The sequence below is a fragment of the Octopus bimaculoides genome, chromosome 15, assembly GCF_046866305.1.
Source record: "Octopus bimaculoides isolate indiv1 chromosome 15, ASM4686630v1, whole genome shotgun sequence".
NCBI lineage: Eukaryota > Metazoa > Mollusca > Cephalopoda > Octopoda > Octopodidae > Octopus > Octopus bimaculoides.
In genome coordinates this window covers 52,932,907-52,947,539 of record NC_142942.1, presented here as the reverse complement: position 1 = coordinate 52,947,539, position 14,633 = coordinate 52,932,907, and the positions used below count along the sequence as shown (strand labels likewise).

At 36.8% G+C, this 14,633-nt stretch overlaps 1 protein-coding gene across 8 annotated transcripts in view; it reads left to right on the top strand.

Annotated features, from left to right (window-relative positions):
- LOC106870781 (ATP-dependent chromatin remodeler CHD1) overlaps window positions 1-14,633 on the top strand; it is a 63,795-nt gene extending 49,162 nt beyond the window's left edge. For all 8 annotated transcript variants that reach the window (XM_089363863.1, XM_052973346.2, XM_052973345.2 and 5 more), the window contains 16 exons: window positions 639-690; window positions 1,502-1,620; window positions 2,310-2,518; window positions 3,108-3,250; window positions 4,353-4,485; window positions 5,775-5,925; window positions 6,291-6,401; window positions 7,509-7,748; window positions 8,349-8,453; window positions 9,250-9,428; window positions 10,258-10,369; window positions 11,186-11,319; window positions 11,991-12,191; window positions 12,565-12,654; window positions 13,401-13,571; window positions 14,247-14,633. In XM_089363863.1, coding sequence (XP_089219989.1) covers window positions 639-690; window positions 1,502-1,620; window positions 2,310-2,518; window positions 3,108-3,250; window positions 4,353-4,485; window positions 5,775-5,925; window positions 6,291-6,401; window positions 7,509-7,748; window positions 8,349-8,453; window positions 9,250-9,428; window positions 10,258-10,369; window positions 11,186-11,319; window positions 11,991-12,191; window positions 12,565-12,654; window positions 13,401-13,571; window positions 14,247-14,376 — 2,280 coding nt within the window. In that variant the 3' untranslated portion in view covers window positions 14,377-14,633. The remainder of the gene's footprint in view (window positions 1-638; window positions 691-1,501; window positions 1,621-2,309; window positions 2,519-3,107; window positions 3,251-4,352; window positions 4,486-5,774; window positions 5,926-6,290; window positions 6,402-7,508; window positions 7,749-8,348; window positions 8,454-9,249; window positions 9,429-10,257; window positions 10,370-11,185; window positions 11,320-11,990; window positions 12,192-12,564; window positions 12,655-13,400; window positions 13,572-14,246) is intronic.

Below are 14,633 nucleotides of genomic sequence, written 5' to 3'. Positions count from 1 at the left end.
CATTGTTGTGTGTGTGTACTGGGGCCCCACAAGTATTTGTTAATTACTGTTGTAGCTGGTTAAATTAAAAACCAATCAATACCAATCAACGTACAGAATAGAATATTTTCCCTTTCCACTATCTGTACAGAAAGTTTGTATAGTTTTATGGATTTTGATCTGAAATTAGTAAGAATGATCCCCTTTTTTTCATTTTGTTTCTATTCCAATGAAATGTACTCCGGGTGGAATGATAAAGTCAAATATTTTATATTGTGCGTGTGAGTGTGCTTGAAAAGTTGTATGGCCCAGTGGTTAGGCTGTTGGTACTCCCAATCTCAAGTGTGTGGTTTTATTTCTCAGACTGATGTGTTCTTGAGCAAAATACTTCGTTTTGTGTTGTTTCTGTCCACTCAGCTGAAATTGGGGGCAAGGAGATCAACTCTGTGACAACCTAGTGTCTGTTTAGGGTGTAATATTGTAGTCTCCATTGCTTATATGCCATGGAAACTGGAGTAGGTGCAAGCTTAATGAACCTGTAGACTGCTGATACACCTAAGATATATATATATGTGCACATACACATAGATATGCTTATGTACATGCACATATATATATATACATATAAATATATATATTTATATACATCTTTTTTGTAGGTTGTAAGCTTTGATAATTTGGAAGAAGATGAACCAATAAAACCAGCTATTGGTAAGTTGTTATTGATGTTTTATCTCCAGGTCAGCCTTGGATCTCTAGTGACTGATAGCATGACCATTCTGTCCTTTTAGGTATAGTTTATCTTAGACTGTGTTATTTCACATGTCCTTCTTGGGTTTAACTCCAGCCGGGGTTGGATTTGTACCATTGATCCTTCCAGTGTTGTCCTGCTGTTACACATAAAAACATTTTAGGCCACTGTGATTAATTCAAAACCATACGAATAAATACATTTGATTTAGAAATCTGAATGCTAAAGGGTTAATGTCCGTTTCCCATGCTGGCATGGGTTGGATGGTTTGACTGGAGCTGGTTAGCTGGGGAGCTGTCCACACTCCGATTGTCTGTTGTGGCATGATTTCTATGGCTGGATGCCCTTCCTGACATCAACCGATTTACCGGGTGCTTTTTACTTTCCACAGGCATGGGTGCGTTTATGCAGCACTGGCACAAGTGCATTTTATATGGCACTGGCACCTGTAAAGGACAAGCCTGTATGTATGGATGACTGTGATTTTATTTAACTTGATGTATTTTCTCAAGTACAGCAAATTGCCACAATCCCTGAACCTTTAATTATTTTCCTTCATTTATATTTCGTAATTTGCATAAGGTTTTTACAATTATCATTCAACCTGTTGTAAAGCTTTCTATAATTGTTAATTTCAACTTTTTGTCAGAAACTATTTTACCAATGTCAAAATGAAGAAAGTAATTGTAAAAATAGTTTCAAAAAGAAAACAATTTGTCATTTCACCTAGATTTGTTGTATTTTTAAAACCTACTTTTTCTTCCGTTTTAGGTAGAGACTGGGAGTCTATTATACCTGAAGATGACCGACAAAGGGTTGAAGAGGAGGAGACGAAAAAGCATATGTTAGAGCTCAATTTACCTCCTCGAATCAGAAAATCTATACATCAGGTACAGGAGGATGGATTTACTCTCAACTTTTATAAAAATTATTTTAAAAACATCATTAATTGGAATTTGGATGAAATCTTTAGACAATCATTGTAATACATTTTTGCTATTTTGTTTTTGATAAGATTAATGTGGATGTTTATGAAGTATATATATTCAGTTAACTTTTTTGCATATCTATTTATGTAGATATGTATTAATCAAACTTTTAAAATCAGTTCAGATATATTTGTGACATATTTGACCTTCTAAAGGCCATTTTTCACTGCAGTTTGCCATGAAGAAAATTCTCACTTTAGGCAAAAGGGGTTGAAACACCATCTGTGATCTAGTGGTGTCCTCAAGTTGACCAATAAATTAATTTCTGGCTTTTTGGCTATCATCAATACCAGGTCTACCTAGAGAGACAGTCCTGAGATAACTTTGGAAGCGAAAGCCTCCTTCATAAAAATTCGCCAGTTCCTGTGATCAACTTCCAGGCTAGAATGTTATTATATATTATGGACTCTCTAAGCAATGTCCACGGCTTAAGTCTATAGCAGAAGACAGTGCAATGTGTGCCTTCCTGTATTGCCAATTATGCGTAGTAGTAAATTATGTGTGTGCGCACATGTGCATCTTACATTACTTATAAGTTGCTCAGATCACTAAACAAAGGTTTTATTTTATTCCCAATTAACATTGAACAGATTCAAATGGATTCTGATGAAGAAAAGAAAGGACGGAAGAAAGAGAAAGATAGAGATGACTCTGAAAGTTCTGAAGAAGATGATGATGACAAACCTCGTAAAAGGGGTCGACCAAGAACTGTGAACAGGGATACTATCAAGGGTTTCACTGATGCTGAAGTTCGTAGATTTGTCAAAAGTTACAAGAAGATTCCCGATGCTATTAACAGGTGACTGTTGTTGTTGTTGTTGTTATTATAGAAGATAAAATGGTAATGAGGTCAAAGGGACGAACTTCTAACCATATAATTCTGTGTTCAAACTTTTCTACTTCTCTACTTCTGCCAGTTTGTATGAGTCAACTCCTGTTCTAGAAAACCTGTGATAAAACACATTCTAGCAGTACACTAGTTTTTAGGAATAAACTACATCGAATGACATTAACTCTTTTGGCATTTAAATTGACCGTATCCAACCTAAATATTCTGCTTGTTTAATATTCAAATGAACCAATTCTGGCCCCTCACACCTACCCTACTATGTCATTCTAAAAACAAACAAGTGCATTTTTGAAGTCTCACAACTATGAAATAAATGCATGATTAATTCAAAACTGTGAATAACTATGCTTTTACATTAAACAGAGCAATCTGAATGTTAACCCTTTCGTTACTGTATTTGTTTTGAGATGTTCTGTGTTTCTTTGAATTAATTTTAAATATAACAAAGAATTTAGTAAAATAACTTACTGCTGGGTTTTTTTTTTTTTTTTTGCTTGTTGACAAACATGGTCATATGTAAATTTATTATAAATTTCAGACTGGACGCTATATCTCGAGATGCTGAATTACAAGAAAAATCTGAAACTGATTTGAAACGGCTTGCTGAGTTACTAAAAGGACGATGTGAAAATGCTATGACTGAACACAAGGAAAGATTGGAAGAGGATCCGAATTATGAAGGTCAGTTTCCAAATGAGATAAATCCTGAAACTGTTTCTCCCCACTTTTTTTTTTTTTTTTGGTGTAATTTATTGAGTTTTGAAGTTATTCACAACTTCCTGTTGTATATCTGGCTATGTTGATTTCCAGTCCAGATTTATTTTTTCTTTATGGTATATGTGTCAAGTAAAGCCTAAATCACTGAAAACTAGTTTCATTGATTTGTTAGTCAGGGAGCAAATTAACCAAATCTTTAGAGTGTTGGGTAGATTGCCTTGTAATAACTGATCTAGCTCTCTGCTCTGAGTTCAAGTACTGCCAACGTCAACTTTTACCTTTCTTCCTTTTGGCAGTCAGTGAGTAAAATACCAATCCTATTCTATGGTCGATTCTTCTCCTGTCTTTCAGTCTTCCTGGAAGAATTTAGCTGTGTCCAAACCTGGAGAGGGTCAGCCTTCAGCAGATATAACAATGTTCAAGACACACTATGTGTCAAGATGGCATTCTGATGTTTTCATTAGATACTGAGGGCCCAAAGTAAGACTGGCTCTGATGAATAGTTTTAAATCTTAGCTGTAAGCCATCAGTTTTAAGGGAACAGGGTTAAGTTAATGACATTGGCTCCAGTACTTAACTTGTATTTATTTTATTTGCCCTGAAAGAATGACAAACAGCCAAGTTGACCATGGTGGAATTTGAACTCAGAACGTAAAGCTGCCACTAAACATTTTGTCCCATGTTTTAATGATTCTACCAGCTCACCACCTTATAAGCTTTGATCAATAATATACTTCACTCACCATATTTTGAGTGATCTCTAAATATATGGCAGTTGTAAGTTATATCTGTCCACTATTCCATCGAGATATTATTTTTGCGATTTTAGGTCATATATAATATAACTTTCAGTGATGGCAGCCATACTGAACCGTTTATTGATTAGGTTATCAGCAAGTATTAATCGGGAATGACACCTGATGACTATCAGAATACAAACGAATGAAAGCACAATGTAGTAGTAAAGATATATTCTAACGATGAAGTTAATAGCCTGAAATTACAGTCTTGTTAACCATATCTTAAATATTTAGACAATTCATTTTTATTTTCCTTTCTGTAACAGCTGGAAAACGGACACATCGAGGTCCTTCCTTCAAATTGTCTGCAGTCACAGTTAATGCCCAAGCAGTTTTAAAAATACAACAAGAGTTGGAACCTTTGTCTTCATGTCTGAAAATAAAAGATGGGAAAAAGACGTAAGTCGATTCACATTGTTTCGTTTCTATTTCGTCTTTTCTTAATTGTATATCATTCAGTCCATCAGAGAGTGTTTCTTACGAATCAAAAAAAAAAAGTGTCTGTGTGTGTGTGTGAGGGGGGGGGGGACTCTTTAAAACTAGCATATGAGTGTACTAGAGATTGTGTGTGTCAGTGGGAAAAGAGTTGACAAATTTAAATGTAAGTGGCCTGATATTGCACACACTCTTGAGTTAGTCCTCAAGTAGGACTAGCACGCATGCACGTGCACGCGGCCAGCTCCTGTCAAACCGTCTAACCCATACCAGCATGGAAGATGGATGTTAAATGATGATATGATGATGATGACAGTGTATTGGGCAAGGCTGGACCTTTAAAATCCTGGCATATACCATCTAATGGGCTTCCTTACAGTTTCTGCCTGCTCAGTTTCATTTGCAAGGCTCGGCTTGAATTGAGGATTTGGTAGAAGCCCCTTGTTCAGGGTGCTGTTCAGTGGAATTTGAACAGAGCTCTAATGGTTGCAAAATGTATTTCCTAACTATTTGGTTTTGTTGCCTTGTACTCTGTCTCGCACACTAAAAACAGAAAGTGGTCACTGAACCTGCTAGAAGCTGCAGTCAAGTCTTCCTCATGCCCCACCCCACATTGGATTATTAAAGCATGATGGTGACTGTTGGAATTCCTTTGATTGGGGGTCTATTTGATTAAGGGTGGCCTGCACCTCACCAACAATATCCTGTTAACCCATAAAGTTTACTACATTGGCAAATGTTATTATGATGGGTTTGTTTTGTGGCTACATAATTTCCTTTTATCCCTTTGAAATAATTATGAGAAATTCTATGAAATTGGGAAGATGGTAGGGATTCCACCTACTTTTTAGGTGGTACTTCATGGAAAAGAAATACTTTGGTTTACCCTCACCCCCGCTCTCGTACTTTGTTCACTTTGCTTATTAATTTAACACACATTACAATAGAAATAGATAACACACACACATATGTGTATGTGTGTGTGTGTTTATCTAAATTCTGCATCTGATAACAAAATAGGACAAAGTTTTGGTGTATCTATTTCTTAGAATTGATAGATTGAATTCTGTTCTTGGTAATATCTTTCTTTTTTTAGGTGCACTTGTTTAAGCATAGATATAATAAACGCACATTCGTGTGTGTGTATTATATCTATGTTTACACACACACACACACACACACACACACACACAATGAGTGTGTGTGTGTTTGTATATAAATGATAATAATAATGGTTGTTTTTGTCATTTCAGTTATGAAATAAATGGTCGTGTGAAATTAGTTCACTGGGACTGTGTGTGGGAAATCGAAGATGACATAAATCTACTTGTTGGCATTTATGAATATGGTGTTGGAAGTTGGGAAGATATCAAAATGGATCCAGAGCTTAATTTACGTGATAAGGTACGTTTTCAAATCTCTCTCTCTCCCTTAAAACTTTGTTCTTTTATTCCATTTAATTTAATAATTTAAAAATTCATACAGACGTGGCTGTGTGGTTAAGAAGCTTGCTTTAAAGCCATACGAGTGATGTTGTGCATTGTCTTCTAGTCACCTTACTTGGAAACAGGCGAGGGTTGGCAACAGAAAGGACATCCAGCCACACAAAAACATCTGTCACAGCAAATTCTGTGTGAACCATGCAAGCATGTAAAAAGTAGACATTAAATGGTGATGGTTCAAAGTGTGATATATTTTTTATGCATGAAATTTTTATTTATTTTTATTCCTCTCATATATTGAATTTTATTTGAAATGAAATTTTACAGATTTTACCTGATTCTGACCAAAAGCCTCAAGGTAAACACCTGCAAACAAGAGCTGATTATCTTTTAAAACTTCTGAAGAAGCAAAATGAAGTGATACCTGCTCCCATTAGTGTAAGTCTTCCAACATTTATTCCTGTTGTTGTTGCAACAACAACTACTATTAATATATAGTAGTCGGTTTTTTTTTTTTTGGCCTTAAGAGAGCTCTGAATGATAAGACCATTAATCAGAGACATTCTAGTCATGACCATCTTGCCTTCATTTCAGGAAGTACACCTAAGACTCTAAGGCTATGTTATCCAATAACTTGGTAGGATTTAATCAAGGGAAATGTTTCTTGCAGGATGATTGACTACATAGAGGCTGCAGATTTAACAATTTTCTTGTCATGAAGTTTATTAATAAGGATTTCTAACGTTGCCACAAATGTGTCATTGATTAGATTGACCCCCCCCCCCCCCTTAGTACTTGATTATAATCCTGATAGGCTAAAGAGTAAAATTAAGATAAAATGGATGAAGCTCTTTCCTGAATCTTCTAGCCTGATAGGGATGCTTTCCTGGTTTCTGTGGTGTATATCTTCACCCCTGGACGAGACACTGGTCCATTGCAGTGGTCCAAACTCATTTTTGCCAGCTCAGTAGACTGGAGTAACGTGAAATGAAGTGTTTTACTCAAGAACACAATGCATCACCTAATCCAGGAATTGAAACTGCGAACTTATGATCATGAGTCTAATGCACTAACCACTATGCCATGCACATCCATGAAGAGCAAACTTGACTTCAGCAGAATTTGAGTTTCAAACTGAGTCTCCTGCCAAAATACTACAATGTTTTTTTTTTTTAATTAAAAAAAAAAAATTTTTGTGGTCTGACACTGTCATCACTCTTGTTTTCATTAATAATGGTTTCAAATTTTGGCACAAGACCAGTGGTTTGGGGTAGTGGGTGAGTTGATTACATTGATCCCCACTGATCAGCTGGTACTCATTTTATCTTCTCCGAAAGGGTGCAAAGAAACGTTGACCTCAGCAAAATACCACTAAGTATTTAGCCTGGCATGCTAACCTTCTGCCAGCTCACCACCACCCTACTGTTTTCATTAATAATGCCACTAAAAAGGTTTTTGGCAGGCTAAGGACCTATGCAAGCATGGAAAAGTGGATGTGAAATGATGATGGTAATGACCATGTATGGTTTTGGTTTCAATTTTCAGCTGGCGCCCAAGGTCAAAAAGCAGAGGAAAAAGAAACCAAAGTCTGCCGAAATTGTTGCTGAAATCAATGAAACTGGTGACATGAGTGCCAAAGAAGAGACCAATGACAGTTTCCCTGAGAGTGTGAAGAGTGGTAAGAAGAAAAAGAAGGACGAGAAGGAAGAAAAGGCTGAAGAGAAGCCAGAAGAGGAGAAGAAGGAAGATAAAAAAGAGAAGAAAGAAAAAAAGAAAAAAGAAAAAGTGAGTTTTTCTCATTTTTACTCATTTTTGTTTCTTCATTTTCCTTAATTTTTATTGTAAATCATTCAACCACATTAACCCTTTAGCATTTAAACTGACCATATCCTGCCCAAATATTCTACCTTGTTTTATGTTCAAACTGGCCAAATCTGGTCTCTCACACCTACCCTACAATGTCATTTTAAAACTAAGCAATCATATCATCAAAATCTCCAAGGTAAATGATCCTGCATGATTAATTCAAATTGATTTGAACCAATAAGCATTACATTTGACAAAGTAATCTGAATACTAAAAGGTTAATTAAAACCTGTTGTCACCCGAGCCAAGTGCCTGACCCAAAGTTTCCTCATAATGGCTGCTGTAGGGGTTTGAACTTGTGACCATGCAGTCAGTAGTCTCTGGCATGTCACAGCTGTTGTGCTTGAGTTGACGCCCGACCAATAACCTGCTTTGTTTTTTTTTCATGAATCAGTCCCCTTTTTATGGCTGGATGCCTCTTGTGCTGTCAACTTGCTTTTTTCCATTTGTGTTTAATTTTAAAATATATTTAATATTGTGGAAGTAAATTATTAATTTCTTTTGAACTATTTCTTTTAGAAAAAGAACAATGATGGACCTATGCATTTTACTGCATCTTCTGAGCCTGTTGCCATATCCAAAGATAACATGGACGTTGACTTACCCCCTGATGTGTTTGCTGAGGTCAGTCTTATTATTATTCATATTGAACTGGGATGGTATTTTTCACACCTTGACCGTATTATAGCGTTGTTGTTTAACCCTAGGTCATTTCTGAATGAGCAAATCTGTGCTCAAAAGCATTCCAGGCATTAATATCTTGTCTTCTCTGGTATTGCCTATCTAGAATGCCATTACCCAATGTGACTCCCCCCTTTTCAAGATGTTAGGCTGTAATTGAGGGTGATTTGATTGCTATTTCAAGCAGGTTGAACAACCTTTCTACTCATCTCTCATTGACTCACCAAAAAGTGACGAAGTTAATTTCTAGCAAGGCATTTGAGAATTAAAATATATATTACAATTGTTAGAGAATGTGTTGCTTATATATACTTTTTTGTTTAACCCTTTCGTTACTGTATTTATTTTGAGATGCTCTGTGTTTCTTTCAATTTATTTTAAATATAACAAAAGATTTACTAAAATAACTTAGTTATCATTCAACTAAGACTAAGGTTTGGTGGTATATTTTAATGCAAAAGCTTATTAAAACAAGACATTTGTACTACAGAGCCAGAACTGGTTTTGGCCGGGTTGGTAACGAAAGGGTTAAGTAGTTGGATGAATGTTTTTTAACAGATATATCTTCTCAATTTGTTTTCACAAATGAAGTGATAAGATGAAGGAATATCAAAGACTATCCTTCTCTCTCTCTCGCTCTCTCTGTATACTCTCTAACACACACACGTTTGTATGTGTATATATGTATGATTGTTACACTTGATAATATATAAATTGTTTTGATGTTGTTCTCAACCAGTGCAAGGAGAAGATGCGACCAGTGAAGAAATCTCTGAAGCAGCTGAGCAACCCAGACGAAAGTCTATCTGAAAAAGAGCTCATGAATCAGACCCGTCAGTGCCTCCTCAAGATTGGTGACCATATCCATGACCGCCTTGCAGGATACAATAATCCAGAGAGAATTAAAGAATGGCGCAAGTAAGATAACCACACTTCTTTTATTCTGATGCAGTAGCAGTACAGTTTAGTTTGTCCTAATGTAGAGAAGGTGCAGGTATGACTGTATGGTTAAGGAGTTTGCTTCCTAACCACATGGTTTTAGGTTCAGTTCTATTGCATAGCATCTTAGGAAAGTGGCTTCTATAGACCAGGGATAATCAAAGGCCTTGGGTAACAATTTAGGGCAGTGTATTGACAGAACTGTTTGAGCAGCAGATGTGATATCTTGTGGGGTCTGCAACTGGCTCTTTGTGTTTTGATAGCAACACGTCATGTGATGATATTGCTATCAGCTTTTAAGCAACACCTTTCTGTTGGACAACATCAGTGTAGTAGAGAGAAAGAGACTTACATGCATGGACATCTGTTAGTCATTCACACTCATATATATATATATATATACATACAAATACATAGGCAACATAGAAAATAGCTCCAGGCCTGAATGAGCCAGCCAATAACCAATGAATTACCAACTGTGACCATCTCATCTTTTATTCAGAAGTAGAACACCTAGGACTACATTATGTAATATATCCTCTCTTTTTTTTTTTTTTTGGGTTGCTCTTTCTAGCAGGTTGAGCGAGCATGTTGTTTTCTAGTTGGTTCATGTAGAATGTTTTATTCACTTTTAATGAAGTGTGTCACTCAAGCAATTGACTCTGAAGACATGTGTTTTAATGGCACCGTCATCAAAATATATGAGATTGCTGAGATGAGAGAAAGGGATGAATGGAAACAAAACTAAAAACAAAAATGTTTACAAAAGACACCAAAATTGAAATTAGTAAAACTTCTTTTGTTTCAGTTATCTGTGGATATTCGTATCGGAGTTTGCGGAAGCTTCTCCGAAAAAGCTGTATAAACTGTATCGCACTGCTGTAAAGAAAAGAGAAGAGGAACAAGAACAAAAAGAGAAGGTTAGTTTTTTTATATTTAACTTTATAAACGATAATTCAACACTGAAAAATTAAAAAGCAACAACAGGCACATTTCACCTTTTTCTTACTTAACATCTGTTAAAATACACTGGCTTTGATTTCAAGTAATTTTGAAAATACTGAAGAATTTAGTGAAGTAATCGTATCCTGATCAAGTTAGTGTTTGGGATATAAATTAAGGTGGCAGAAACGTTAGCATGCTGGGCAAAATGCTGAGTGGTATTTCGTCTGTCTTTATGTTCTGAGTTCAAATTCTGCCGAAGTCAACTTTGCCTTTCATCCTCTCGGGATCGATAAATTAAGTACCAGTTGCATACTGAGGTCGATCTAATCGACTCTCCTCCAAAATTTCGGACCTTGTGCCTAGAGTAGAAAAGAATATATATTAACGTGAAATATTTTGCCCATTTTACATTCAAACCAACCACATGGCTGTTGAACCGTCCAACCCATGCCATCATGGAAAACGGACGTTAAACGATGATGATGATTATATATATATGTGTGTGTGTGTGTGTTGGTCTCTCCTTGTCTTGACATCACATTACTGTTGTAAAAGAGTATCACTGTCATACAAGCAGTGTCATTTCTCTATGGGGAAATACTACCTTGCTTGGAAACAGATGAGAGCTGGTGACAAGAAGGGCATCTGGTTGTAGAAAATCTGCCTTAAACAACTTCATCTGACCCATACATATAATATGCATTACATACACATACAGTACCTAATTTGTGTAGATGATGATGTTTATGTATGCAGTCTTATGTATCCTCTTTTCGTTTTTTAATGTTTAGAAACCCAAGTTTCCAGAAAACAAGCAATTATCTAACTACAAAATTGCAAAACGGCCACATGTTCAAAACGAGCGGAAAGATGGTAGCAAACGGGCCCATGGTTCTGATCACTGGGGTGACAAAAGCCGAGACAGGTAGGCTACGAACACTGTTGCTCTTTCACTCTCTCTCTTTCCCTCACAAACACATACATGTCTGTATGTATATATATATATATATATATATAGTCAATTCTTTGATGAATTTCTGCTATCCATTGACACACCAAATATCAGTTTCCTTTTTGTTGAACTACTAAGTTATGGTGACGTACCAACATACCAACACTGGTTGTCAAGGAGTGGTGTGCGACAATCATAAAAACACACACATGCCCACGACAAGCTTTTTTCAGTTCCCGTCTACCAAATCTATTCACATGGTTTTTGGTCGGCAAAGGGCTATAGTAGAAGACACTTATCCAAGGTGCCACACAGAGGGACTAAACTCTGAACCATTTAGTTGGAAAGCAAACTTCTTACCACATAAGCATACCTGATAACTGAACAAAATGGAAATACCTTGTGTTATTTAATTCATTCCTAGTGACATTCTTCTATGGCAAATCAACTTTGCTTTTAGTCTCGTATGAGGCTAATAAAATGGCTTCTAGATGAAAACTTTTATATGCATTGTCTCAGCATGGCTGCAATCCATTAACTGAAATCTGTGAAAAGATTAAAGAAAATAATAAGCACCAATTTGTTGCTGAAAGTGTTCAAACTATGTTGTCTCTAAATAAATGTGTTTCCATCTTTTTCCACAGCACATCCTCTCACAGCAATGGTCCATGGCATAGTTCTTCCAATTCTAATATAAACCATCCAACATCATTCCGTAATTTATTAGGTAATTCTGGAAGAGAATCGAATCGTCATGATTCTCTTCAATCCAACATGAATCCACACCCAGAAAGATGGCAGCATTCTAGTCCTTTATCGAGGACTGGGGATCAGAAAAGAAACAGGTATGTATGCGTTTAAGTTGTTGTTGGACACCTTTAGGAGAGAAGTAACTTGGTAGATCACTCACAGGTGATGACTATGTACTCGATAGTAAACGAAGCATATAGACACACGTGGTTCCATTGTCTTTGACTCAGGAATAGAGAATAGTCATGACTGTGATTAGAACTCAGAACAACTGACTCAAAACTCAAATTTCATTTACATAATTCTAACTTCCAACCTGAGGCTATGACTGAAAACACTTAATCCAAGATGCCATGCAGAGGAATTGACCTTGGAACCATGTGTCTGTGGTGTAAACTTCTTAACCCGTGCTCAGTTATTTAGTTGTTTTAGATTTGTGACTTCATTCTGATGCTGTTCGTATTACAGGTATGACAGTGGCTCAAGTACTTACAACAGAGTGTCACATTCTCAGCCCGACATGTATCGAGGATACCATGGGGGTGACCACCACCACAGGTTGGTATTCTTTAACTTCTGGGTTTCTAACTCCACCCTCACAATTTAATTATGTCTTTTTTCCCCCATCTTTCAATATGTGAGTTCTTCATGTTTTGTTACGAATATGGTGCATTGCTTTATCTGTGTTCTGCATGGCATTTGCTTTTGGTCACACAAATGCTTGCTTCCTTATGAATGTCCATCATATTTGAAAATGGCCACTTTTCCTTTAAATGGCCACCCTTCCTTCCACTGTCCTTTGAAGACACAACTTCAAAGCTGCTTGAGATCAGAGAATTACAACTGCTACAATCCATGCGCCTTCAAAAACATGGAAGCTACATTATTTTATCAACACAGGTGCTGGTTATAGTATGAGCATGAGGAAAACACTTGCTCCATAAATTCATGTCAGTATTTATGGTTGCAGAATTGTCCAGTCCGTCTTGGTGTGTTCTAATTTGTCACCACCATCATCATCATCATCATCATTGCTGGTCTGTTTTGGATTAGATTGCAATACAGCGTCCTCAGTCTGTAAAGTTCTGAGTGGCATTTGTGACTCCAAGCGTCAAAAGGGGGCTTTGGCCAAAATGGGTTGAGAACCTTTGAATCAAAGCCATTAAAGCTTATCTAGTTATGTATTGGTCAGCCATTATACTCACCCCACCCCATTGTTTTTCGTTTATTGTTTTTTCACTCAAAACAAGTTAATGGTGTTCTGCTTGACGTCTAAAACACTCTTTTGATGTTTCTGTTTGTAGATTCAACCATGATCGGCGAGACCGTGACCACGCACCATTCCAGGGCAGTAATTCGGGCTACAGTTCCCACAACAGATTTGACTCTCACAATCGGAGTGGAGATTTCAGGTACCACCACAGGTCCGACTTCAAACATCACCATTTGGGAAGCTCTGATCGCAGTGATAAAAGGTGAGTTACGAGCAAAACAAATACAAACCTATCAAAATTACATCTCGACTTCTTCAGTTACTTTTCTCCGACAACAACATTCCTACTCTGCTCACACTTTCACTGTTACCCATCTGCAAGAATTTGTATGTGTGTACTTTGTTTGTGAGGAGTCTGGCCGAGATTTCCCCTCAATGTTTCCTCTTATATACAACATACACCTACTCATCTTCACTCCAGCACCTACAATCTCTACACAGCTATCTTTTATTACGCCAACATTGATCATGGCTACCCTAAAGTTTTGCGCTTGATAAGATAAAGGATTGATAGCTTGTTGTTGGTTTTCTCAATCAGAAAGTAAAAGAGTTTGTGCAATTGTTTGGGCTTTCACACATTGCTAGATGTTTGTACTGAATGAATTACTGCTGCTGCTGCTGCTACTGCTGCAGCTATTGCTATGATGATGAAAGGTACCGAGAATATTTGGGATCAATCTTCTGTGGAATACAGTCAAATGGTTGATATGCATAGAAGGTTTACCAAGATATTGTGACTCTTATAAAATACCATTCTGTGACACCTGTTTAGGGTTGGCTTGGTACTATAATTTTGGCTGAAAATCAGAAAATCTGTCTGTCTCTGTGTTTCTTTCTCATGCCATTTGTTAATACTTTGTTTTTGCTCTTGTTGCAGCCACATGCCATATCAAGACAGGAAACGGCGAAGTGATGATCGTAAAGACTACCACTCCAGCAAAGAGAGAAAACTAGATATGCCTCCTCGTTCACAGACAATGTCACAGGATTCCAAACCACATAATTGAAGCCTTCGATTCAGCATTTCTTGTAAAATATATTTCCGTTGCTTTTCCTAAGGAATTAATAACAGGCAATATAAGACTTCAGTTCAGAGGCACTGACCTGGATGAATCCTTTCATCTCAAATAAGGGGGGGGGGGGAAAAAGAAAAGAAAAAGCAAAACAAGACAAAAACACTGGTCATTTACACACATACACATTCAAAATACGCATAACATGCTTGTGCATACGCAAAACATATCTCTCTTTACTTGGCTGTGGA